Source organism: Microcaecilia unicolor, chromosome 2, assembly GCF_901765095.1.
Source record: "Microcaecilia unicolor chromosome 2, aMicUni1.1, whole genome shotgun sequence".
In the NCBI taxonomy this organism is placed as follows: Eukaryota; Metazoa; Chordata; class Amphibia; order Gymnophiona; family Siphonopidae; genus Microcaecilia; species Microcaecilia unicolor.
In genome coordinates this window covers 653,884,156-653,905,416 of record NC_044032.1, presented here as the reverse complement: position 1 = coordinate 653,905,416, position 21,261 = coordinate 653,884,156, and the positions used below count along the sequence as shown (strand labels likewise).

The 21,261-nt window shown below is 46.6% G+C and overlaps 1 protein-coding gene across 1 annotated transcript in view; it reads right to left on the bottom strand.

Moving 5' to 3' along the window:
• KIAA1109 (KIAA1109 ortholog) overlaps positions 1-21,261 on the bottom strand; it is a 452,391-nt gene that overhangs the window by 393,903 nt on the left and 37,227 nt on the right. Inside the window, 3 exon segments of the mRNA XM_030191772.1 lie at positions 8,358-8,544; positions 11,935-11,999; positions 18,603-18,681. Of these exon segments, the coding sequence (XP_030047632.1) occupies positions 8,358-8,544; positions 11,935-11,999; positions 18,603-18,681 (331 nt within the window).

The following is a 21,261-nucleotide window of genomic DNA, read 5'->3' as shown; positions in this document are numbered from 1 at the left end:
GCTATAACATCTGAAGCTGTCCGAGGCTGATGAGTACCACTTTTATTCATATTTTTGGGGAGTGAGAGGGATCAGTGACCACTGGGGGAATAAGTGGGGATCATCCCTGATTCTCTCCAGTGGTCATCTGGTCATTTACTACTACTATGTGCCTTATTCATTCTAAAAACAAGTCTAGCTCAAACCATCAAACCTCTGTACACACTCTTGGGTCTGTGAGTTCCATAGATATAGTCTGCCAGATGGTAAAAACTGTCATAGCACTGACATCCAGTGGCCTCCAGATAGGCCTGCACGGTGTTGATTCTCTCCAGCACTCTTGCAAAAGTGACAGGAGGAGATTGTTGAATTTCGTCAGCATGTACCTCGCTGCTCATTTCATCATCTGTTCCATCATCAGCCGTTGTTGCCTGCGTGTAGGCGCATATCTCGACATCAGTGCTGTCTTCAGCTGTTTGTAGATCGTAATCAACAGCTACGTAGCGATGGAACTCCTCTTCAGTAACACCGGCTGAGATGTCAATAACCTCTTCATCTGACGAGTTTGCAACAGTTGCATCTGTTTCGTCCCTCTCCACATCCTTAACAAAGCTTGCCCGCTTGTATCAGTTCACAATGGTTGCCTGTGTAACATGATTCCAGGCTTCTTTCTGCATATGTAGGGAATCCAACAGTGATAGATTATGAGCCAGTTCAACAGCACGTTTATCCTTGCTAGACTGGTCATCCATAACGCTCATCAGACGACGTAGCACAAGAGCCCGATAATGTTGTTTGAAATTGGCTATTATGCCCTGATCCATAGGTTGGATCAGAGAGGTAGTGTTTGGTGGCAGGAAGACCACCTTGACGTTAGACAGCCTGACATCATCCCTGTGTGCAGCACAATTATCACAAAGCAGCAAAATCTGACGCTTTTGTGCCCGCATTCTAGTATCTAACTTCTTTAGCCACTGCTTCCAAATGTCACCAGTCATCCATGAATTTGCGTTAGCCTCGTATGACACAGGAAGTCATTTAACTTTCTTGAAGCAATGGGGCTGTTTGCTCTTTCCAATGACGAGGGGTTCCAACTTCTCACTCCCATCCATATTGCAGCAAAGGAGGATTTGTCAGTCGGTCCTTCAATGTTTTACCTCCAGTAGTTTCGGTGTGTTTGAATGCAAGTGTTCCATCAGGAATCGCTCACCAGTAGAGACCATTTTCGTCAGCAATGAAAATGTCACGAGGTGCAAACTCGTTCAAGATTGTAGGAAGAACTGAAACAACCCAATTTTCAGCATCAAAGTCATCAGCGTCTTGTTTCTCACCATGCTGTTTCTTTAATTTTATGCTGTTCCTCTCCTTCCATCTTTCCAACCATCCAACAGTGGCTTTGAATTCAGTTAGTCCAAGACTTTCAGCTAGCTGGTTAGCTTTCTCCAAAAGCAGTGGACCACTGACAGAAAACTGTCTACTCCTGACTCGAGAAAACCACCGAAGAGCATCTTCTACCTCCTCAGCTTTTCCCGCCCGTTTTCGTTTCTGTTGTGGATTTGTATTGTTTTGCCAGTCTTCCAGAAGCTTGTCTTTCTGCTTCAAGACACATGAAATCTGACTGGGATTGACACCATATTCTTTAGCAATAGATGCTTGACTTTGTTTGTTTTCTAATTTTTTAAGAACTTCTATTCGTTCAGCCAGTGTTAAAGTCTTACAGTTCCGCCGCGACGACGACCCCGGTGTACGCCCTAACAACATTCTTTCGCTTATTCTGCCTGTGGCAGTTAAAGAAGCTGTAAATTTTAAATCTCGTTGGTTGTCACACGCCAATCGGCTTCCATATTCCATGCGTGCGCTTATGCGGAGTCTTTCCTGCAGAGCAGCAGTCTTGAACCATGCATATAAGCAAATCTTGCACTTATCAGTGGTGCGCTAAACCGAAGTTTGTCCCCATAGAAACTGATGGTGTCAAAAACAGGACCGAATTACGGCATGCAGTTAAACAGAGCATGCGCTTATCCGACATATACTTAAATGGAGTGCACTGTATATATATATATATTTGCTTCCAGTTTTCAGTTTAACTGTTACCACAGGGAACCAGAACCTGTGCTTTTACAATAAAACCACCATACTACAGTAACTAAAAGGGAGTTTCAGTTAAAGCGAATGCTACATACCTGTAGAAGGTATTCTCCGAGGACAGCAGGCTGATTGTTCTCACTGATGGGTGACGTCCACGGCAGGCCCTCCAATCGGAAACTTCACTAGCAAAGGCCTTTACTAGTCCTCGCGCGCCGATGCGCACCGCGCATGCGCGGCCGTCTTCCCGCCCAAACCGGCTCGTGTTCGTCAGTCCCGTATGTAGCAAGACAAAAACAAGGGAAGACACAACTCCAAAGGGGAAACGGCCGGGTTTGTGAGAACAATCAGCCTGCTGTCCTCGGAGAATACCTTCTACAGGTATGTAGCATTCGCTTTCTCCGAGGACAAGCAGGCTGCTTGTTCTCACTGATGGGGTATCCCTAGCCCCCAGGCTCACTCAAAACAAGAAACATGGTCAATTGGGCCTCGCAACGGCGAGGACATAACTGAGATTGACCTAACAACTTATCCAACTAACTGAGAGTGTAGCCTGGAACAGAATAAACATGGGCCTTGGGGGGTGGAGTTGGATTCTAAACCCCGAACAGATTCTGAAGCATTGACTGCCCGAACCGACTGTCGCGTCGAGTATCCTGCTGCAGGCAGTAATGAGATGTGAATGTGTGGACAGATGACCACGTCGCAGCTTTGCAGATCTCTTCAATAGTGGCTGACTTCAAGTGGGCCACTGACGCTGCCATGGCTCTAACATTGTGAGCCATGACATGACCCTCAAGAGCCAGCCCAGCCTGGGCGTAAGTGAAGGAAATGCAATCTGCTAGCCAATTTGAAATGGTGCATTTCCCCACAGCCAATCCCCTCCTGTTGGGATCAAAAGAAACAAACAATTAAGCGGACTGTCTGTTGGGCTGTGTCCGCTCCAGATAGAAGGCCAATGCTCTTTTGCAGTCCAATGTGTGCAGCTGACGTTCAGCAGGGCAGGAATGAGGACGGGGAAAGAATGTTGGCAAGACAATTGACTGGTTCAGATGGAGCTCCGACACTACCTTCGGCAAGAACTTAGGGTGAGTGCGGAGGACTACTCTATTATGATGAAATCTGGTGTAAGGGGCCTGGGCTACCAGGGCCTGAAGCTCACTGACTCTACGAGCTGAAGTAACTGCCACCAAGAAAATGACCTTCCAGGTCAAGTACTTCAGATGGCAGGAGTTCAGTGGCTCAAAAGGAGGTTTCATCAGCTGGGTGAGAACGACATTGAGATCCCATGACACTGTAGGAGGTTTGACGGGGGGCTTTGACAAAAGCAAACCTCTCATGGAGCGAACAACTAAAGGCTGTCCTGAGATCGGCTTACCTTCCACATGGTAATGGTATGCACTGATTGCGCTAAGGTGGACCCTTACAGAGTTGGTCTTGAGACCAGACTCAGACAAGTGCAGAAGGTATTCAAGCAGGGTCTGTGTAGGACAGGAGCGAGGATCTAAGGCCTTGCTGTCACACCAGATGGCAAACCTCCTCCATAAAAAGAAGTAACTCCACTTAGTGGAATCTTTTCTGGAAGCAAGGAAGACACGGGAGACACCCTCCGACAGACCCAAAGAGGCAAAGTCTACGCTCTCAACATCCAGGCCGTGAGAGCCAGAGACTGGAGGTTGGGATGCAGAAGCGCCCCTTCGTCCTGTGTGATGAGGGTCGGAAAACACTCCAATCTCCACGGTTCTTCGGAGAACAACTCCAGAAGGAGAGGGAACCAGATCTGACGCAGCCAAAAAGGAGCAATCAGAATCATGGAGCCTCGGTCTTGCTTGAGTTTCAACAAAGTCTTCCCCACCAGAGGTATGGGAGGATAAGCATACAGCAGGCCGTTCCCCCAATCCAGGAGGAAGGCATCCGATGCCAGTCTGCCGTGGGCCTGAAGTATGGAACAGAACTGAGGGACTTTGTGGTTGGCTCGAGATGCAAAGAGATCTACCAAGGGGGTGCCCCACACCTGGAAGATCCGGCGCACTACTCTGGAGTTGAGCGACCACTCGTGAGGTTGCATAATCCTGCTCAACCTGTCGGCCAGACTGTTGTTTACGCCTGCCAGATATGTGGCTTGGAGCAACATGCCGTAACGGCGAGCCCACAGCCACATGCTGACGGCTTCCTGACACAGGGGGTGAGATCCGGTGCCCCCCTGCTTGTTGATGTAATACATGGCAACCTGGTTGTCTGTCTGAATTTGGATAATTTGGTGGGACAGCCGATCTCTGAAAGCCTTCAGAGCGTTCCAGACCGCTCGTAACTCCAGGAGATTGATCTGTAGACCTTGTTCCTGGAGGGACCAGCTTCCCTGGGTGTGAAGCCCATCGACATGAGCTCCTCACCCCAGGAGAGACGCATCCGTAGTCAGCACTTTTTGTGGCTGAGGAATTTGGAAAGGGCGTCCCAGAGTCAAATTGGACCAAATCGTCCACCAATACAGGGATTTGAGAAAACTCATGGACAGGTGGATCACGTCCTCTAGATCCCCAGCAGCCTGAAACCACTGGGAAGCTAGGGTCCATTGAGCAGATCGCATGTGAAGACGAGCCATGGGGGTCACATGAACTGTGGAGGCCATGTGGCCAAGCAATCTCAACATCTGCCGAGCTGTGATCTGCTGGGACGCTCTTACCCGGGAGACGAGGGACAACAGATTGATGGCCCTTGTCTCCGGAAGATAGGCACGAGCCGTCCAAGAATCCAGCAGAGCTCCTATGAATTCGAGTCTCTGTACTGGGAGAAGATGGGACTTTGGATAATTTATCACAAGCTCCAGGAGGCGAATAGTCATCTGCATGGACTGTAGAGCTCCTGCCTCGGATGTGTTCTTCACCAGCCAATCATCGAGATAAGGGAACACATGCACTCCCAGCCTGCAAAGCGCTGCTGCTACTACAGCCAGGCACTTCGTGAACACCCTGGGCGCAGAGGCGAGCCCAAAGGGTAGCACACAGTACTGGAAGTGATGTGTGCCCAGCTGAAATCGCAGATACTGCCTGTGAGCTGGCAATATCGGGATGTGTGTGTAGGCGTCCTTCAAGTCCAGAGAGCATAGCCAATCGTTTTCCTGAATCATGGGAAGAAGGGTGCCCAAGGAAAGCATCCTGAACTTTTCCTTGACCAGATATTTGTTCAGGGCCCTTAGGTCTAGGATGGGACGCATCCCCCCTGTTTTCTTTTCCACAAGGAAGTACCTGGAATAGAATCCCAGCCCTTCTTGTCCCGGTGGCACGGGCTCGACCGCATTGGCGCTGAGAAGGGCGGAGAGTTCCTCTGCAAGTACCTGCTTGTGCTGGAAGCTGCAAGACTGAGCTCCCGGTGGGCAATTTGGAGGCTTCGAGGCCAAACTGAGGGTGTAACCTTGCCGGACTATTTGAAGAACCCAACGGTCGGAGGTTATAAGAGGCCACCTTTGGTGAAAAACTTTCAACCTCCCCCCGACCAGTAGATCGCCCGGCAAGGATACGTTGATGTCGGCTATGCTCTGCTGGAGCCAGTCAAAAGCTCGTCCCCTGCTGCTGACGAGAGCGAGCGCGCTGGGGCTTAGCCTGGGCCACAGGCTGGCGAGAGGGAGGATTGTACCTACGCTTACCAGAAGAGTAGGGAACAGCCCTCCTTCCCCCATAAAAACGTCTACCTGAGGAGGTAGATGCTGAAGGCTGCCGGCGGGAGAATTTGTCGAAAGCGTTATCCCGCTGGTGGAGCTGTTCTACCACCTGTTCGACTTTTTCTCCAAAAATGTTGTCCGCTCGGCAAGGGGAGTCCGCAATCCGCTGCTGGGTCCTAATCTCCAGGTCGGAGGCACGCAGCCATGAGAGTCTGCGCATCACCACACCTTGAGCAGCGGCCCTGGACGCAACATCAAAGGTATCATATACCCCTCTGGCCAGGAATTTTCTGCACGCCTTCAGCTGCCTGACCACCTCCTGAAAAGGCTTGGCTTGCTCAGGAGGGAGCTTGTCCACCAAGCCCGCCAACTGTCGCACATTGTTCCGCATATGGATGCTCGTGTACAGCTGGTAGGACTGAATCTTGGCCACGAGCATTGAGGAATGATAGGCCTTCCTCCCAAAGGAGTCTAAGGTTCTGGAGTCTTTGCCCGGGGGCGCCAAAGCATGCTCTCTAGAACTCTTAGCCTTCTTTAGGGCCAGATCCACCACACCAGAGTCGTGAGGCAACTGAGTGCGCATCAGCTCTGGGTCCCCATGGATCCGATACTGGGATTCGATCTTCTTGGGAATGTGGGGATTAGTTAATGGTTTGGTCCAGTTCGCCAGCAATGTCTTTTTTAGGACATGATGCATGGGTACTGTGGACACTTCCTTAGGTGGAGAAGGATAGTCCAAGAGCTCAAACATCTCAGCCCTGGGCTCATCCTCCACGACCACCGGGAAGGGGATGGCCGTAGACATCTCCCGGACAAAGGCCTCGAAAGACAGACTCTCGGGAGGAGAAAGCTGCCTTTCAGGGGAGGGAGTGGGGTCAGAAGGAAGGCCATCAGACTCCTCGTCAGAGAAATATCTGATGTCCTCCTCCTCTTCCCACGAGGCCTCACCATCGGTATCAGACACAAGTTCACGAACCTGCGTCTGAAGCCGTGCCCGACTCGACTCCGTGGAAACACGGCCAGGGTAGGAGCGTCGAGAGGTGGACTCCCTCGCCAGCACCGGCGAAGCTCCCTCCGCCGAAGTCGTCGGGGAGTCTGCCTGGGAGGCGGCCATAGCCGGTACCGATACCGGAGACCTCACCTCGGGCAAGGGGCCAGCCGTCGCCTCACTCGACGGTACCGGTGGCGCAAGCACCCCCAGTACCGGAGGGGAAGGGCGCAACAGCTCTCCCAGAATCTCTGGAAGAACGGCCCGGAGACTCTCGTGCAGAGCGGCTGTGGAGAAAGACTGAGAAGCCGATGCAGGCGTCGATGTCAGAGTCTGTTCTGGGCGTGGAGGCGGTTCCGGGCTGTTCAAGGGGGAGCGCATCGACACCTCCTGAACAGAGGGTGAGCGGTCCTCCCGGTGCCGATGCCTACTGGGTGCCGACTGCCTCGGCGACCCAGAGCTCTCGGTACCGACGGGAAGGAGACCGGTGACGATGCTTCTTTGACTTCTTCAAGCGAAGCATGTCACCGGAGCTTCCCGGTACCGACGAGGAGGACGTAGAATCCAACCATCGCTTCCTCGGGGCCGAGGCCGAAGAAGGTCGATCTCGGGGGGGGGGGGGCTGTACCGCAGGAGCCCTCAGGGCAGGGGGAGACCCACCCAAAGGCTCACCGCCACCAGCAGGGGAATGGACAGCCCTCACCTGCACTCCAGATGAAGCACCACCGTCCGACGACATCAGCAATAGCGGAGGTCCCGGTAACCACCGACGTCGACGCAGCCTTTCGATGTCTTGGTACTGACAATGCAGGAGGTAGAGGCCTCGATACAGTCGATGCCGATGCCGAAGACTTCGATGCTGTCGACGTCGATGCACTCGATGCCCGTGCTGTTGTCGTCGAAGAGCCCAAGAACAACGCGTTCCACTGGGCCAATCTCGCTACCTGAGTCCTCTTTTTCAAAAGAGCACAAAGACTGCAGGCCTGCGGGCGGTGCCCAGCCCCCAGACACTGAAGACACGAAGCGTGCCTATCAGTGAGCGAGATTACCCGGGCGCACTGGGTGCACTTCTTGAAGCCGCTGGAAGACTTCGATGACATGGGCGGAAAAATCACGCCAGCGAAATCAAAATTCGCGATGATGACAAAAGGCACCAAAAAGAAGGGAGAAAAAACCCGCACCGAGGCCAAATAGGCCGGTCCCGAAAGCGAAAGGAAACTTACGCGGGGACAAAAGCTGGAAACACGGGAAAAGGGAAAGACCGGATCGGTCTCTTTTTTTTTTAGCGAAAATCGCGAAGACGCGCGAGGTCAACTTGAGGGGCACGAAACGGCGGCAAAACACGACCGTCCCGAGCGCGGACATAAGAAGACTGACGAACACGAGCCGGTTCGGGCGGGAAGACGGCCGCGCATGCGCGGTGCGCATCGGCGCCTGAGGACTAGCAAAGGCCTTTGCTAGTGACGTTTCCGATTGGAGGGGTCTGCCGTGGACGTCACCCATCAGTGAGAACAAGCAGCCTGCTTGTCCTCGGAGAATTATTTCTGCACTTCTTGAAACCACATCCTAATACAACTGTAGTAATAAGTAGTTGTCCGGGTATCAAAGAAAGAATGAAATTAAGCTACAAAAATAATGAAGCCATACCTTTCAAGTTTTGATTGAGTTTTCTCCTTCCCATTCTCTTGCACTTTTTCCTCATCTTTGTTTGAAGTAAATACTCTTGGCTCCAACCCAAACACTTCCTGAAGATGGTCATAAACATCAGAACGGTTGTAAACATGAAACTCAAAGCCATTCACTGTAATGTACAACCTAGTTTCTGCCTTTGGATCTACCAAAAAAAAAAGAAGGTTATATAAGTATAATATGCACATTAGAGAAGCACAATTCCAGAAATACAAATACAGTGTCCTGGCCTCGGAGGGAAGGGAAGGCTACATATAATATTCACCCACCGGACGTTCGTTCCCTCCCTCTGAGTTCCAGGGTCGTCGTCCGTCCCCCCTCCCACCCTCCCAATTCCAGGGTCCCCCCTCCCTCCCAGTTCAAGGGTCGTCGTCCCTCCTTCCTTCCCTCCCTCCCTTCCAGTTACAGGCCCCCTCCCTCCGAATTTTAAAAGTCATCCTGACTTACCACGCGCGGTAAAAAGCGTGCAGGCTCGGCACTTACTTCAGTTTTCCCTTCTCTGTCTCTCAGCTCTGGTCCCGCCCTTGTGGAAACAGGAAATGAGGGCGGGACCAGAGCTGAGAGACAGAGAAGGGAAAACTGAAGTGCCGAGCCTGCACGCTTTTTACCACTACTGCTGCTGACCGCCGTAACCCCGAAGAGGTAAGTCAAGATGACTTTTAAAATTCAGAGGGAGGGGGCCTGGAACTGGAAGCAAGAGAGGGAAGGATGACGACCCTGGAACTCGGAGGGAGGGAGAGAGGGAGGACCCTGGAACTGGGAGGGAGGGCGGGAGGGGGGACCATGGAACTGGGAGGGAGGGAGGGAGAGAGGGGGGACCCTAGAACTGGGAGGAAGGGAGAGAGGGGGGACCCTGGAATTGGGAGGGAGGGAGGAGGGACGCTGGAATTTCCCTTAAAAACATTAATGGCAGAAGGTGATTACCTTGCTAGCGCCCGTTTCATTTCAATGAGAAATGGGCTTTTTACTAGTATTCCATAAAACACAGAACCATTATAACCGAATATACTGTCTCTAGCAAACATACCTCTTTTTATGGTTGAAACTCGAAACATGAAACTCATCATATAAACCTATTTGTTAGACACTTTAGACTGGCAAGCCAAGCAAAGAATTTAATACTAAATTCTGGAACAAATCAGCAATCAACAGAGGCCCCCTAACATGGAGATCATATGAACCCTCTAGTCAGAAGTCTCAGTGTAGGTGTTTCAGACTAGCCTGCAAGAGTCCCAAAAACAAAGAATCACCATCAACACCACCAATATAGTTACCTGTTAATCTGTTAAGAGAGCTTTCTCTAATCAACTGATTATCCAACTGCTCCAGATCCAAAATAAAGTCACTCCCAAGCTAGCAAAAAAATCTTAAAATTAGAGCTGCTAATACCACTAGAGTGGCACTGTCTTGGAATCCTTGAAAACCACATGACCAAGGATTTATCTGCACTCAAGACAAAAGCATTATGCCCCAGTCACCTCATGATCTTTATCAAACATTTGTTCAGTGTCTTCTAAACCCTCATTCAGATCTTCCACGGAATAAGCTATCAACTGAACATCCTCCAAATAGAAGTTTCTTTATATATCAGACCCTCAGAAGTGCAACTCAACAGTAAGGCAGATCTTTATAGAGTATAGAACACTATATTCATCATTGGTCCAAAACTCTTACTCATATCTTTATTTCCAACTGTAGTCCTTACCTAAATTTATTCTCTTATATAAAAAAAATTATTTAAAATTTACTCATCTTTCTAAACAGTAAAGGTCAGAGGGACCAACAACCAACATAAGCCTGTTTCACCCAAAGACTCTATCAAGGAAAAGTCCCTACTAGCTCACGTCATGCTGCAGTTAACGGGAAGGAAACCTCTAACCATGTGAAAAAACCTTAGGTAAAAGTGCCCTCAGCATTAGTGTGGTTGAGAAACGTAGGTAGATAGCAGAAAGCTGCTGGATCTGGAGATGAATGTCTCTCCAAACAGGAATAATGCCTGTGAATTAAGATGCCATTATACTTGGCATTGATATTTGAAAAGATGGTAGAGCTGAATAGTAGTCTTTGATATTTTCATTTTACATCTTCTCTGGGAATGAACATGGCTGTTCTAGCAGAGGCAACAAAACAGGAGATGACTCAACAGATATTGTGACAAGGACAAATGTCGTCTAAACCTCAAACAAAGAGTAAGAAGCATAGAAACATGACGGCAGATAAAGGACAAATGGCCCATCCAGTCTGCTCATCCTCTGTAACCCCTAACTCTTGCTTTTCCTAAGCGATCCCATGTGCTTATCCCATGCCTTTTTTTTATTCTGACACAGTCCTAGACTCCTCAACCTCTACCGGGAGGCCATTCCACGCCTCCACCACCCTTTCTGTGAAATAATACTTTCTTAGATTACTCCTTAGCCTATTCCCTCTTAACTTCATCGTATGCCCCCTCATTCCAGAGCTCTCCTTCGGTTGAAAAAGGCTCTCTTCCTGTACATAAATGCCCTTGAGATATTTAAATGTTTCTATCATATACATGTTCAGGTCAGCAAGTCTCTCCTCATATGTCTTGTAACGCAAATCCCGTACCATTCTTATAGCTTTTCTTTGCACCGCTTCAATTCTTTTTACATCCTTAGCAAGATACGGCCTTCAGAAAGGAACACAATACTCCAGGTGGGGCCTCACCAAAGACTTATACAGGGGCATTAAAACCTCTTTTCTTCTGCTGGTCACTCCCCTCTCTATACAGCCTAGCAACCTTCTACTTACGGCCACCGCCTTGTCACACTGTTTCGTCGCCTTCAGATCCTCAGATACTATCACACCAAGATCCCTCTCCCCATCGGTACCTATCAGACTCTCCCCGCCTAACACATACGTCTCCCGTGGATTTCTACTCCCTAAGTGCATCACTTTGCATTTCTTCGCATTGAATTTTAATTGCCAAACCTTAGACCATTCTTCTAGCTTCCTCAGATCCTTTTTCATGTTTTCCACTCCCTCCTGGGTGTCCACTCTGTTACAAATCTTAGTATCATCCGCAAAAAAGGCAAACTTTACCTTCTCACCCTTCAGCAATGTCACTCACAAATATATTGAACAAAATCGGTCCCAGCACCGATCCCTGAGGCACACCACTACTCACCTTTCCCTCCTCCGAGCAAATCTAAATAAATACAGGGCCTAAAATAGCAGAAGCCATCCAGCTGAAAGCCAATATTTCCAGCAGCACATGGCTATCCCTGAGCATGTTGGGAAGATTTTTCTGGAAAGCTCTGGAAGAGTCCTTCATACCAGCAAGAGTAACTTACAGGACTCTCACACCTGTGCAAACTTTACTCCTACTTGCTACTAGTGAATAAAGTGATACAAACATGTTATGTAGCTGCACTTTTACAGATACTATGAATATTCCACACTCCCTAGTAATGATTAAATGGGTTTTGAGTCAATGCATCACAGCTAAATATTACAAATGTGTCACATTTAAAATTCATGTAACCTACTGACTTGGGGTGGAAAAAAAAGGACTTACCATGTTGCTTCTGTTTGGGGTTATACATTTTCCACCATCGAAAAATTAGAAATCCATCTTGGATTCTATAAAACAGAATTTTAAAAAGAATTAAAGAACACAACTGTAATATTATATAAGGCACTGCAAGTTTGCCAATGCTATAAATGTTACACTACGTTTGAAAACATATTTATGTCATGCATACATTGCGGAAGACATTTAGCACAATTTTTCAATAATTCCTAAACATCCATGTAACTTGTCATCAGAAAACCTTTCTCCTACAAAAAAAGGTTATATTTTATCAAACGTATATGGAACCTACATAAAAACAACGCAACAGTCCTCTAGAGCTTATTTTATCCAAAATGGTTGGAAAAAAGACCATTTCAGATAGCGAATAAAGTTCCCCCAGATTTTCTGACAGCAAAGTGTGGATCAAAGCCCTTGATTCTTCCACATTTTGGGACCTTTTTGGATAAAGAGACTCTGGAAAAATTGTAATACTGTAGAGTGCAAAGCTCTTAGTCATTCAGGCAGGGTATCAAAGTCTAATACTTTTTATTGAACCCTGATATTGTAATTTAATACCACGACTTTAAAACTGAACAAGCAAAAGAACCAAGTTCAAGCATTTTAAGGTTCAAGTCAGTCAAGAAGATAAGATAGCAGAATTCTCACTGTTAAAATGGTACAAAGTGAGAAAAACGTACTCAATCTAGTAAAGACTGTGTCGGTTAAATCCCATTTTTATCCTTTGGCTTACTTTAGCCGATGATACATTTGCCTGCTTTCACGCTACCCTCAAATGATAAGATGGAGTGGAGGAGTGGCCTAGTGGTTAGAGCACAGGGCTTGACATCTGAAGGTGGCCGGTTGAAATCCCACTGCTGTTCCTTGTGATCTTGAGCGTTACATCCTAGTCTAGAAATCACAGATTCATCTTTACAGCTTTTGTCAATACCACCACATCCCTATTCATCGCTTTTAACGAGAAAACCCTGGGACTGCAGCTGACCAGCCAGACATACCGGGAGAGCACAATGAACGTGTGGCCTGCTAGACAGACAACTATGGAGCACCAACATTTTATCCATCACTAACTACTCTTGTTTCCTGTCCTTCCTCTGGTCGTTCCAAGACATTTCCTCCCTCCAGCTGTGCTTTCACTTTCAAGCACATGGACCTGGGCTTCTTTACATGATCACCTACAGTCTTTCCTGTCCTATAATGAAATGGCGTTCCTTTCTTTTTATCTTATTGCATTTTAAAATATATCGCCTTGTTTTCTTTAGGAAAGGCAATTCACTAACTTTTAGTGAACTATGAACCATAACACCTCCCCCGCCCCATTAACTTTCAGCTCACTAGCCTGCAAGTCCACCCACTTGCCAAAAATAAAAGCCATTTTGATAATTAAACATCCTATAAAAATGCAAAATTAAAATACGTGCTGAAGATTCTTTGAACGTGTGTGGTTCTCAGGACCTATTGCTTTGCTTTGACTGAAACTGAAGCCCAAAGCAACAGACTAAGTTAGGCTGGACTAAGATCAGAGAGGCAATTTTACATGTAAAAGTGTCCCTGTGGAAAAAAATTCTACCTTAGAAATATATTTTAATAGTAGGTTAGAATTTAGTAAGTATTACCACTACTTCACTGTTTAACTATAAAGAACAGAGTGATCAGCAGTGACCTAGGGATCTTTAGGAATGGAAAAACATTATAAGTCATTTGTATCTTAACTTGGGAGCAATTTATGACTCCATTACAGACAATCTGATGGTCAAGGGGTGAAGGAGACCATCAAGGAGATGATAAGCCATACTATGAATCTTTTTATGTATTCTTTTGATCCTTTTGTGTTCAAGATGTCAAATTCCCTATATAAGGAACTGGCCTCTGTCCAGAATTTAGAACATACCAGGTTTGCCATTAAGCCTTGTATGTTCTCATACTGCGCTTACTAAAGTCTCCAATGACCTATTACTGGCTAAATCCAGAGGTCAATATTCCATCCTCATTCTTCTTGATCTTTCCGCTGCTTTTGACACTGTCGATCACAGCATACTTCTCGATACCCTGTCCTCACTTGGATTCCAGGGCTCTGTCCTTTCCTGGTTCTCTTCCTACCTCTCCCTCCGCACCTTTAGTGTTCACTCTGGTGGATCCTCTTCTACTTCTATCCCTCTGCCTGTCGGCGTACCCCAGGGTTCTGTTCTTGGTCCCCTCCTCTTTTCTATCTACACTTCTTCCCTTGGTTCATTAATCTCATCCCATGGCTTTTCCTACCACCTCTATGCTGACGACTCCCAAATCTACCTTTCTACCCCTGATATCTCACCTTGCATCCAAACCAAAGTTTCAGCGTGCTTGTCTGACATTGCTGCCTGGATGTCTCAACGCCACCTGAAATTAAATATGACCAAAACCGAGCTTCTCATTTTCCCCCCCAAACCCACCTCCCCGCTCCCCCCGTTTTCTATTTCTGTTGATGGCTCTCTCATTCTCCCTGTCTCCTCAGCTCGAAACCTTGGGGTCATCTTTGACTCTTCTCTCTCCTTCTCTGCTCATATCCAGCAGACCGCCAAGACCTGTCGTTTCTTTCTTTACAACATCCGTAAAATCCGCCCCTTTCTTTCCGAGCACTCTACCAAAACCCTCATCCACACCCTTGTCACCTCTCGTTTAGACTACTGCAATCTGCTTCTTGCTGGCCTCCCACTTAGTCACCTCTCCCCTCTCGTCAGTTCAAAACTCTGCTGCCCGTCTCATCTTCCGCCAGGGTCGCTTTACTCATACTACCCCTCTCCTCAAGACCCTTCACTGGCTCCCTATCCGTTTTCGCATCCTGTTCAAACTTCTTCTACTAACCTATAAATGTACTCACTCTGCTGCTCCCCTGTATCTCTCCACACTCGTCCTTCCCTACACCCCTTCCCGTGCACTCCGCTCCATGGATAAATCCTTCTTATCTGTTCCCTTCTCCACTACTGCCAACTCCAGACTTCGCGCCTTCTGTCTCGCTGCACCCTACGCCTGGAATAAACTTCCTGAGCCCCTACGTCTTGCCCCATCCTTGGCCACCTTTAAATCTAGACTGAAAACCCACCTCTTTAACATTGCTTTTGACTCGTAACCACTTGTAACCACTCGCCTCCACCTACCCTCCTCTCTTCCTTCCCGTTCACATTAATTGATTTGATTTGCTTACTTTATTTATTTTTTGTCTATTAGATTGTAAGCTCTTGAGCAGGGACTGTCTTTCTTCTATGTTTGTACAGCGCTGCGTATGCCTTGTAGCGCTATAGAAATGCTAAATAGTAGTAGTAGTAGTAATATCGATATATCAATAAACAATTGTTGAACTGAGCACAGGCTAGTGTTTTTTATATTTACAGTTCTACATCCCTACGGTCACACCATTCCTCATACATTATTTACCTCAAGTATAATTTACATATACAATTTTCCAGTGAAATTCTTTCCACATACGTCAAAGCAGGAGTCTGGACATGTTTTCTTAAAATCCAATTTAGATCTCTTATTACAGATATCCTTCAAGCAAAAATACTGCACAAATTCTAGAAAAGCAAGCTTCATGACCATTTCTGTTTCTGTACTATATGTAGTACCATTTTCACTCTGTTTGGCCAAACTACGGCTGCTACATTTGCTTTCTTTTCAATTCATCTGACCTTCTGCTCTACCAGTATAAAGAAAGCTGCCTAACTGTAACAGAAAAATGCACTTAAAAAGGACAAAGTTTTCTTATGTGGGAACCATCAGTAGACATAAATCCTCCCAGCAAATGAACACAAACAAAAATCTTCAGTTGTCACCATAACTATTCATAACAACACTCAGCAATTAGTGCTTTAAATTTTTTTAATCAATTTTTATGGACCCTCAGAAACATGGCTAGCCAAGAGCACGTAAAGTTTCTAATGCAATCGCTGCCCACTCATCATTGGTCCAAATGTTTTTACTTGTTCAAGTTGTATGAATGTATTTTTTACTATTAGATCAGGATAAATATATATATAGATATGTTGATGTTTCATCAGCCTGACCTATGCCTTTCATTTATCAGTTCATTTATTTGACAGTTATCACTTTTCATTGTTTGGTGTTTCTCTGTCCACAATATCTGCTCACATAATTATAATATATTAACATTTTTTTACATAATTTATCAGTGTAATAATCGAGTGTAATACCGGAAGACTGGAGGGTAGCCAATGTTACTCCGATTTTTAAGAAGGGTTCCAGAGGAGATCCGGGAAATTATAGACCGGTGAGTCTGACGTCGGTGCCGGGCAAGATGGTGGAGGCTATTATTAAGAATAAAATTGCAGAGCATATACAAAAACATGGACTGATGAGACAAAGTCAGCATGGATTTAGTGAAGGGAAGTCTTGCCTCACCAATCTAATGCATTTTTTTGAGGGGGTAAGCAAACATGTGGACAATGGGGAGCCGGTTGATATTGTATATCTGGATTTTCAGAAGGCGTTTGACAAAGTGCCGCACGAAAGACTCCTGAAGAAATTGCAGAGTCATGGAATCGGAGGTAGGGTATTATTATGGATTAAGAACTGGTTGAAAGATAGGAAGCAGAGAGTAGGATTGCGTGGCCAGTATTCTCAGTGGAGGAGGGTAGTTAGTGGGGTCCCGCAGGGGTCTGTGCTGGGTCCGTTGCTTTTTAATGTATTTATAAATGACCTAGAGATGGGAATAACTAGTGAGGTAATTAAATTCGCCGATGACACAAAATTATTCAGGGTCGTCAAGTCGCAGGAGGAATGTGAACGATTACAGGAGGACCTTGCGAGACTGGGAGAATGGGCGTGCAATTGGCAGATGAAGTTCAATGTTGACAAGTGCAAAGTGATGCATGTGGGTAAGAGGAACCCGAATTATAGCTACGTCTTGCAAGGTTCCGCGTTAGGAGTTACGGATCAAGAAAGGGATCTGGGTGTCGTCGTCGATGATACGCTGAAACCTTCTGCTCAGTGTGCTGCTGCGGCTAGGAAAGCGAATAGAATGTTGGGTGTTATTAAGAAGGGTATGGAGTCCAGGTGTGCGGATGTTATAATGCCGTTGTATCGCTCCATGGTGCGACCGCACCTGGAGTATTGTGTTCAGTACTGGTCTCCGTATCTCAAAAAAGATATAGTAGAATTGGAAAAGGTACAGCGAAGGGCGACGAAAATGATAGTGGGGATGGGACGACTTTCCTATGAAGAGAGGCTGAGAAGGCTAGGGCTTTTCAGCTTGGAGAAGAGACGGCTGAGGGGAGATATGATAGAAGTGTATAAAATAATGAGTGGAATGGATCGGGTGGAGGTGAAGCGACTGTTCACGCTATCCAAAAATACTAGGACTAGAGGGCATGAGTTGAAGCTACAGTGTGGTAAATTTAAAACGAATCGGAGAAAATTTTTCTTCACCCAACGTGTAATTAGACTCTGGAATTCATTGCCGGAGAACGTGGTACGGGCGGTTAGCTTGACGGAGTTTAAAAAGGGGTTAGATAGATTCCTAAAGGACAAGTCCATAGACCGCTATTAAATGGACTGGAAAAATTCCTCATTTTTAGGTACAACTTGTCTGGAATGTTTTTACGTTTGGGGAGCGTGCCAGGTGCCCTTGACCTGGATTGGCCACTGTCGGTGACAGGATGCTGGGCTAGATGGACCTTTGGTCTTTCCCAGTATGGCACTACTTATGTACTTATGTACTTATACATTTACAAATTTGCAATACTATTATGAATGTCCGTATATGTTTGGCTACATATTTTATTAAAGCGGATATATTTTATTTGAAATCTCTTAATATTATGTTTTTAATTTGTCCTGTTTTTTTGTAGAAAGTTGATTGTGACCCCTGAGGCAGGCGCTTTGGCGCCGAAACACGGACCGTGTCGGGTCCTTGATATTGATATTAATATTCTGAATAAACTGGTTTTTGAGATTATCTCCCTATTGGTTTGCGCATTTGTCAGACTCTACTTTTGCTGTTTTGCTTTGACTTTCCGTGGAGGCTCCTCCTGTCTTCTTGGATTTGATTTTTACTTTCACATTGTAATATTTTGAAAACCCATCGGTGTGTAGAAAATGATTTCTCCAACAAATCTTTTTTTAAATCATTCAGCTACTTCAGACACTCTGCCAACATGGCCAGGTTCAATCACTTCGAAGGGTAGAGGTCTGAACCACATCGCTACAACTCTCTTCAGTAGGACCAGAGCGACTGCTCCCACAGGGCCTCACCCTAATGGTTAGTGCAGTGGCCTAAGAACCTGGGGAACTGGGTTCAATTCCCACAGAAGCTCCTTGTGACTCTGGGCAAGTCACTTAACCCTCCATTACCCCAGGTACTAAATAAGTATCTATATAAAATAATTTAAACTGCTTTGATTGTAACCACAGAAAGGCAGTATATCAAGTCCCATCTCCTTTCCCTCTGTCAAACAGGTCTGGTCTACACCATTAGGAAAAGGGTAAGTAGGGATTCCTAAGAAAGACGGGTGCCCTAACTGTTTGAAATGAGAATCCATTACTTCTTTTGGCAAGCTTGGAAATTACAAAAATACATGTCATCCAACAGAAAAGGCCACTAGTAGATACACTGACAACAAGGGCATTAAATTTGCAGATATTAAGGGAGAGTTGTTTACCTGATGGACATGTCCTTTGTAATGTAATAGATTTCACGTACCATGATTTTTCCAGAAAGGACTGAAAATGAAAAGGAACCTGTTCACAAAGAAAAAATGATCAGTAAAGAACAAATATTTTACAGCTTTTAGAAACCAGACACCTCAAACCCTCCCCCTCAAAAAAAAATACATTTTCACTGCTGCATCATTTACTAGCTTTATCTCAACTTGAGGTTCCACAAGGTTATACATTACTTTACTTTCTCATTACATATTTCAGGTACTCAGGACACTCCTGCTTTTATAGAGAGAAGCTTAGAGAGCCACATTATTACTCAACAGCAGCACATTTCAGGCTGGAGATGCTGCAAAGGAAAAAATGGGAGTCTCTTGTCACCCACCACTGGCACCTACCGAGGAGTGCAGAGAGCATTAACCAAGAAAACTCATCATTTGTGCCTTCTGAGAAAGAGGCAGACTGGGGTGGGAGTCGTAATGGGGAAATAATGAGAAAACAATCCTGAAAGGCAAAAGGCTGCTGAGCAATAAATCCAGTAATAAGTATCATCAATCGGCTTCTAACCTGTAAAAATGCATTTCAAACATTTAAAGCAGGGTTGCGTTTTGACTAAAATGTTTAATCGTGCTTAATTGCATAATTAACCGTTTTAATTGCACAATTAATCCCACAATTCAAGGCAGGGACGTAGCCAGCAGTCCATCAGACAGGTACAGCAGTTATGGAGGGAGCCTGAGCCCAGAGTGCAGGGTCCAGGTCCCCAAGGCCCTCCCCCCCCATGGCTCCACCACTGAGTAAAGGCCCAATATCTCCTCTCTCCTGCCCCAAGGTTCAACTTTACCTCCTTCCCCTCCAGCCCCAGGTGCATTGCCTCTCTCTCTTTCTTTCTTTCTTTCTTTCCTATCCCATGCAAGGTCCAGCATCTTTCCCTCCCAGTTCTTTCTCAATTCTCTCCTCTCTCTTGGTCCGGTGTCTCTTCCTCCTCTCCTAGCCCTGCCTACAGCTCTCTCCCAATTCCCCCCCCCCCCCCACCCCAGGTGTACCTGTTCAAAAAGAAGCAGTCTTTTGTCCTGCAGCACCAATCATACTCACAGGCTGCCTGCGACCTTCCCTAGTCCTTTCTTTCTGAACCGTCCCATCCTTCTGAAAGCAAGAAGTTGCGTCAGAAGGGATGAGACGGGTCAAAGGGAAAGGCCTTGTGCAGGCCAGTTTGTGAGTATGGCTGCCACCGAAGGACCAAAGACTTGCTTACAGTTGAACAGGTACACCGGGGGTGAGAGGGGGGGAGGTGCCGGAGAATGCACTGGGGGGAAGGGGTAGGAAGAGAGGGAGGTGGTGTGCAGCACTTGATTAATTACAAATCACGAGTTTTATAATCACGATTAATAACGAGTTAATCACAATTAACGTGCAGCCCTAATTTAAAGATTAATAATAGTTACAGGACAAATATTTAAAGACACATTTCTACAAGTCAAGAGAAGGAGTAGTGCTGCAGAGGGACACTTGACATTTACCTGGTTTATTTTAAATAATTTCACGTGGTGCTGCTAACTCACCTCAATCACACAATGTCCAAGGTGACAGTGAAGAAGTTTATTTCTAAACATTGCACTGAAAAGGACAAGAAAGTTCAGACTGTGGAGAGCAGCGACACAGGAGTATTCCTCTGGAGAAGAGGAAGTGATGGAGCACAAGGCAGCAGCAAGTGGCACTAGCTTCCCGCAAAAAAACATTGACTTCAAGCTCGAAATTGTCAGACAAAGCTGCTAAATTGGTTTCCTCAATCTGGGAGCAGGAGGAACACACTGAATGGGAGGAAGGCAAAGTGGCCTGGAAAACATCCTAACAATATACTGTGTTATATTTATTTTTCCTCCCCAAAACACGCTAGGTCTTATTTTCGGGGGGATGTCTTATTTTCCGGGAAACATCGGTCCCCCCCCCCCCACCCGAGGTCACCGGGCCCCCCCTCCGTCGCTCCCGGAACTAACCTGAAGCTCCTTTCACCTTCACAAGTTCGGATTCGGATTCGAAGCAGCAGCGCAGCAGGGCAGACCTCTCCTTCCTTCCGTGTCCCGCCCTCGCCAGGGTGGGACACGGAAGGAAGGAGAGGTCTGCCCTGCTGCGCTGCTGCTTCAAATCCGAACTTGCGAAGGTGAAAGGAGCTTCAGGTTAGTTCCGGGAGGGACGGAGGGGGGGGGGGCCCGGTGACCTCGGGTGGGGGAGGGGCGACCTAGGGTGGCTCTCGGCAGCCCTGCTTAAAAAAAAGTTTGGTAGGTCTTACTTTTGGGGGGATGTCTTATATTTTAAATTTGCAGGGAAACCCCGGTAGGTCTTATTTTTGGGGTAGGTCCTATTTTCGGGGAAACACGGTATATAGATCAATTGGCTGAAGCGGCTTCGTAAGGCCCCTGAAAAGCAACAAGAAGTTCTAGAATACTGCTCGCGCCAAAACACCGCATAATGCAGATCATGGAAAAGGAATTTTTGGCAAGATGGATGCCAGGAGTGCTTCGCCTAGAGGTGAAAGCAAATCCGTTCAAAATAGAGATGGGCACTTTGTGAGTTATTAATGCAAATACAGTGTTAAAATTTTAACTCCCTGCCTCTGTACTACTGCACCAATCCCATGGTTTGGCTGTTTGAAGGTTTAAA